General features: G+C 53.6%; 1 protein-coding gene across 1 annotated transcript in view; it reads right to left on the minus strand.

The window, feature by feature from the left end:
* Positions 1 to 6,143, minus strand: part of TMEM43 (transmembrane protein 43) — a 21,763-nt gene that overhangs the window by 3,248 nt on the left and 12,372 nt on the right. Inside the window, exons 10-11 of the mRNA XM_008589205.1 lie at positions 5,743 to 5,844; positions 2,374 to 2,491 (exon numbers count right to left, since the gene is read on the minus strand). Coding sequence (XP_008587427.1) covers positions 2,374 to 2,491; positions 5,743 to 5,844 — 220 coding nt within the window. The remainder of the gene's footprint in view (positions 1 to 2,373; positions 2,492 to 5,742; positions 5,845 to 6,143) is intronic.

Raw genomic sequence — 6,143 nt, forward strand, 5'->3', positions numbered from 1 at the left:
CCCCCCCCCCACATGTGCAACTAGCCCAGCAACAACCACCGAGCCACAGCAAGAAGGGCTCCAGGTTCCCAAGCTGGGGTGGTGAGGGGTGAGGGCTTTTGCCACACACCCCTGACATCTGCACCCAGCCCCACAGTGACGAAGCCACTGCTGGAAGCCCCCTGGTCTCTTCTGTGGGAATGTGGGGGGTGCCACAGACCTCAATCCCATCCCTCCTCCTCCCTCCTTCTTCCATCCCATTTCCTTCCCCTTTCCCCTCTCCCTCCCAACTGCTCCGCAACAACATCCTAGAATGTAAAATAATAATAATAATAAAAACAAATAAAAAAACTACATGTTGATGTTAGTCTGAGACCAGTGTAAAGATGTTTGCCTGTAATCTTGGCAAATACCTTGTTTCCTCCATGCTCATCAGAGAGGCTGAGTGGAGTCTCTTGTGGGTGCCTATTTGGGCCTCTTGGCCATTCCTAGAGGTGTTTGTTCATTCATGCAGCAGGATGTTACCAATTACCTGTGTGTCCCGCTCTGTGCAGAGGCTGAGGGAAATAAATTAGCCAAAGTGTTGGCCTCTGCCTCAGGATTTCACAGGCTATTGGCCCAATAGGATCAAGTCCAGGATCCAGCTCAACTCACTGGGAATTCCTCTGCTCTTTGGCCTGTCCAGCCTCTCTAAGTTGGCATTTCATAGTTGATGTCCACCATCGAACTCTGCATTCAGCTCCCAGGAAGCCCCAGTGGTCTGGTACCATTGGGTTTGCAGAGCAAGCCCTGGTGACCCGCCATGACTACAGGACGCCCTGCAGGCCACGTCATGGTGGCCTCATCTCGGCTGTTCCCATGCAGCATCCCTACTTAGCCTTCACAATAAGCAGAGTTCATGTTTCTGAGCATTGCCTATGTGTCAGGCACTGTGTGTACCTTCTCATGAAACCCTTGTGCCAACCCTGTAAGGTACATATTGTTCTTAACCCCATTTTATCCACAAGGTCACGGAGACTCAAGAGTTAAAAACTTGCCCCAAATCTTACTGCTAGAAAGTGCCAGAATCAGGATTTGTGCTCCAGACTGTCTGTGCACAGGGCCTGAGCTCTAAGGCACTATTCTAAGCCGTGAGAGGATGAAGGCCTTGTCTGTCCTGGTCACTGCCTGGGCTAAACACCATGAGAGTGGAAGAGCAAGGGCGTGCTCCCAGGCTGTAGCTCCTGACTCATCCCACCACACCAGGGAGCCCTCCATGCTAAGCCATCCACATTCCACATGTGTAAAAATCAGTAGCAGACAGATCCAGAGAAGGGCGCTCTGAGACAGATGATGGGGGGACTGAGGCTCCAGGGGGAACTGGCCTGTCCAAGGTCACACAGCCAGAACGGGGGATTCTGCTTAAATTCTGATCTCTCCCTCATGTGCCCAAGATGTGGCTGGTCCTTCTAAGCACAATTCAGCTATTCTAAAAGCCTCAGAAAAAGTGACCTTCCCTTCCCTGGGCCTGTCTTCCATCTGTTGACGAGGAGGTAACCCTCCCAGCAGTGACAGTCTGGGATGCGCTACAGTCAGACCTTTCCCCAACTGGTAAGTGGTAAGTGGAGGAGAGGATTCTGTTGGTGCCCAGAGGCAGCTGGGCAGAATCATCTAACTGGAGAAGGACACACACTGGGGGAAAGTCTTAGATGGAAAATCCTGAGAAACACCATCCTCCTGGACCAATAATCCAGGTCCGGCATGTACTCAGTCACCTGGGCACTCAAATCCTGTACCAAGCAGAGTTCACTTGGGCCCCTACTAGGCTCGCTGGTGCCAACTCAAGCTGAGTGTGCAGGCCTGCGAACTCTCCCTGTGCTCCAGACTTGCTGGCTGCCCCAGTGCAGCCCAGGTTTTGGCACAGGAAGGAAGCATGACAGGTTCTCAGCGTTTCCTAGTGTCCAAACATTTCACGAAGATCTGCAAGGTCCGTGTAAGGTGACAGGTTAAGGCGGGACAGGGGCGGCCCAAGCACACAGAGCCCTGATGTAATAGACTTCAGCCGCAGGCCTGGCTCACTGCCAAGGCCGGCCAGCCTCCTTCCCATGGCTATTTAACTGTGGCCAAGGCACAAGGGAACGAGGGAGCCAGGGGCCAGACGGATGGAGCGGGACCAGACCTTCAGATCCCAGACACCAGACTCACCTCTTGGGAGCTGGCCCCATGTACCCCACCCTGGAAGCACCCACCTTCCTCTGCTCATTCATCCCAAAGCTAGAGTGGGGATACAGGTACCAAAGCCCGGTCTCTGCCCCAAGGAGACCCAATCGGATGGGAAGGCTGACAACACAGATGCATGGGGGGCCAAAAGAGGGAAGGCAGGATCTCCCCCCACACCCTCATCTCTACACCTACCCAGGGTATAGAGGATCCGCGTCATGAGGTTGAGGCCCATAAACATGGCCATCCAGCCGGCAGCCCGCAGGCCCCAGGTCTTCATGGAGTTGCTCTTTTGTTCTCTGCGAAACACCTCCTGCAGGACAAGCGGGGTAGATGTCAGGACTCTGAGGGGGACACTTAGTTGGCAGGGTAGGTGCCCATTCCAAACAGACCAGAGGGAGATAGGGGTAAACTTCCCACCCAAATCTAAGTTCCTCTGCCCACCTGGCAGAGCACAGAATGAGGCATAAGAAAACATTGTGGAAAGCATGTGCCCTCCTCAGATCAGAGCCCACCTCATTCTAGAGTCCTCAGCCCACGGCCTCACCTCCTCCACACTGCAGTGGGAAATTTCTGGGGTCACTTTCTACCAGCCGTGAACAGTGGCTCGCCCAAGTGTGCCTGTGGCACTGTGCCACATGCACTGTATACAGGATCTGCTCAACCTCACACGCTCCTCTCATGGCTCCGGGACACCTCACCCTCCTTCTCAGTCTCCATTGCTGTCCCTGCCCCTCTTCCTGTCCTCTAAATGTTGAATTCTTCAGCTGCTTCAGTCCATATTCTCTCCCAGGACATCCCATCCGTCTCCTTGGCCCCCTTATGTCCATGATCCTCAAATTTAAAGCTGCAGCTCTGGTGCCTCTTCCGGCCATCCCAGCCCCATGGCTCCCACCGCCTGCCTACCATTTCCACTTGCCACCCTTGCACATGCAGCAGACATTGGAGCCTCCACGATCTGCTGCTTAATCCAGCTTCTCTGTCTCAGCAAATGACACAACCACCGCCTGCCTACCATTTCCACTTGCCACCCTTGCACATGCAGCAGACATTGGAGCCTCCACAATCTGCTGCTTAATCCAGCTTCTCTGTCTCAGCAAATGACACAACTTCCCACCTGCCTGCACACGACGAAGCCTGGGGGCAGGCTTGCCTTGCTCCTCCCCATCCAGTGCATCGGGAAGTCCTGTTCGCTCCAACTCTATGTCCACATTTCCCCAAGTCTCCCACCACTGTCACCCCTAAACCATGCCACCATCATCCCTCAAGTGGACCACTGCAGGAGCCGCCCCATCACTGACCTCCCTGCTCCCAGCAACCCCACCATGATCTCCACACAGCAACCTGCCAAGGCCCTGTTACCTGCTCTGACCCTGGTGCCTGGCCAAGACCAGGTCAAGTACCCTCTCACCCCTGGGCCTTTGCATGTGTGGTCTGCTCTGCCTAAGGTGCACTTGCTCACAGTCATGCCTGGCCAGCACCTGCACATTCTTCCAGTCTTGGCTTAAATGCTGTTTCTCCAGAGAGCTGTCCCTGACCCCCGATCTAAATCAGGCCCCCGTGTCATAATCTATAACAAAAACAATAATAATAAATAACATTTATTGCTTACTACTTATCTGCCTCTGTCCTTAGTATTTTACAAGATTTTCTTATTTAATCCTCAAAATAACTCAATAAGGTAGGAACATTTATCCCCATTTTACAGACAAGGAAACTGAGGTTCTGCGAGGATAAGTCATGTGCCCAGGGTCTCACCCCAAGCAGTTAACTAAACTATAAGTCCCCAAGGGCAAAGACCATGTGTGTGATGTCCCTGGTGCTCAATAAAAACTTTTTTAATAAATGAATGAATGAATAATCCTCATAACAATCAAATAAGGTAGGGATAACGATGATAATAATACTAATACTTTTTAAAAATTTCTATTTTACAGATGAGGAAACAGGTTCAGAGGACAAAACACCAGAGCTCATGGTTCCAGAGCAGGTGGGAGGCAGAGCCGCATGCAGTGTCCGCGCTGGGGTCACCGCACCGCTAGCTTCTGTCCTGGGCTGTGATCCGGACATCCTGACTTTTGGGCCCAGGGTTTCTTCTCAGTACCCTGGGCTGCTTCCTTGGCTCAGGGCTTTTTCTCCCACTTGGCAGGGATCCCAGACCTTGTGGGTATGAGGTTGGGAGTAGCTAGCTGAGTGGGGTAAGGGGCAGTCAGGGACCTGGTATTGCTAAGCAGCGAGAAGCCCAGGGGTGAGGAGGCCACCTGCCCATCTACACTGTCAGAGCCTTCCCTCCCAGGGAGTTATCTAAGCCACAAGCCCCCTACTCCCCTCTGGGGGGCAGCTCTGAGACCTGAGCCTCTGCCTGCAGAAGGCTGGAAGCTGGGGCTGGGCAAGAGCCCGGGAAAGAGAGCAAGATCTGGACAGGGCCTCTTAATTTTACAAATTCCCTAGAGGGCCCTCAGAGCTGCCAGTGGAAAGAGTGACTCATGGCCCACTGGGCTGGGAGGTGGCAGCCCCTCCCTGAGGTTGGTAACTGGGCTTTGGGGCCACAGCCCGACCACACCCTAGTCTCGTCTAGGTACAAGGAGTGGGCAAGGCTCAGGCAGCACCAGAGGCCGGGAGGCTGACAGGACAGACTGAGGAATGAAAGGGCCACAGCTAGTCCCTGACACCTGCTCACTGCATTGACTCTTTCTGGCCCTTCTTGATGAAATATCCACCATCCCGTTAAAGGCAAGCACAGAATATCCCACAAGTGATACATTGTGTTTATCAACAACAGAGAAAATACAAATGATATTTTTTCTGTTTAAGGATTTCCTGCTTAGAGGAGAGGCCACCTTTTAAGGCACAGAATTGAATTCATCAGTACATGTTTGCATCCCTTCTTATTGGGCAAAGAGATGCCCAGACAGCTCCAGGGCCCTCTGAGGGGTGCTCACCCTCACTCAGCCGGTCCTGGGCATTTCCAGCTCAGAAGCCTTCACTGCCCTTCTGATACTCCTCAAGGATTGCGCCTCCCAGCATGGCCTCTGTCCCCCACGCCCTCCCCCTGCCCTCTGGGCTGTGGCCACATGGCTCTCCTAGCACCCCCGACGAGGTGAGTCTTGCTCTGCCTGCACTAGGCAATTCTTGCCTGAACTACTGAATGACCCCGGATTCCTCCAGGGTTGACCCCTTCTCTTCATTTGGGTCTTAGCAAAAGTGTCACTCGCCAGATGGCCTTGCTTGACCATCGTAGAAACTGACTTCCTGCTATCTCAGAGCATCTGTTCTCCCTTCGTAACACTCGGCATGACTTGTTATTACTTCCTAGTCTTTTGGGTTAACCCCTTTCCCTCCACGACTGGAAGCCTATGAGGGCAGAGTCTCTTCTGCTCACTGCTCAGTCCTCAGTGCCCCACACAGTCCTGCACACAGAGGGAGGTTATTATTTCTTCTATGTCTTTTTTTGCCTCATTGCACTGGCTATGACCTCTAGTTGTGGGGGCTTATTAAATAGCCATTGGAAGAAAAGAGGGAAGGACACATCTGCCCTTCATCACACAGGTGGCAGCAGCTCACCTCTGCTGAGAGGTCCCCATGGTGCAGGATCAGCAAGGTGTCCCCAGACTTGGTTGAATACGGGACTAGCTGGTCACCCCGCTGCCGGGCAACCACAGTGACCTGGTTGGAGAATTTAGTGTTAGAGCAGAGGGGGATGGTCAGAGAGGGACCACCACAAGGTGAGACCCACAGCCCACCCTCCTGGAACTGGGTGCCAATGAGGGAAGCGAGGAAGAGACCCCTGGGCTTCCCTCTCCACACCTCTACCCAGGGCACTGGCCCCGGGAGCTCCGGCTCAGCTGCGTCATTCAAAGCTCTAGGGAGAGGGCCGGCCTGTGGCTCACTCGGGAGAGTGTGGTGCTGATAACACCAAGGCCCCAGGTTCGGATCCCAAATAGGGATGACCGGTTGGCTCACTG

This window comes from Galeopterus variegatus, unplaced genomic scaffold (genome assembly GCF_000696425.1).
Source record: "Galeopterus variegatus unplaced genomic scaffold, G_variegatus-3.0.2 Scaffold5295, whole genome shotgun sequence".
Lineage (NCBI taxonomy): Eukaryota > Metazoa > Chordata > Mammalia > Dermoptera > Cynocephalidae > Galeopterus > Galeopterus variegatus.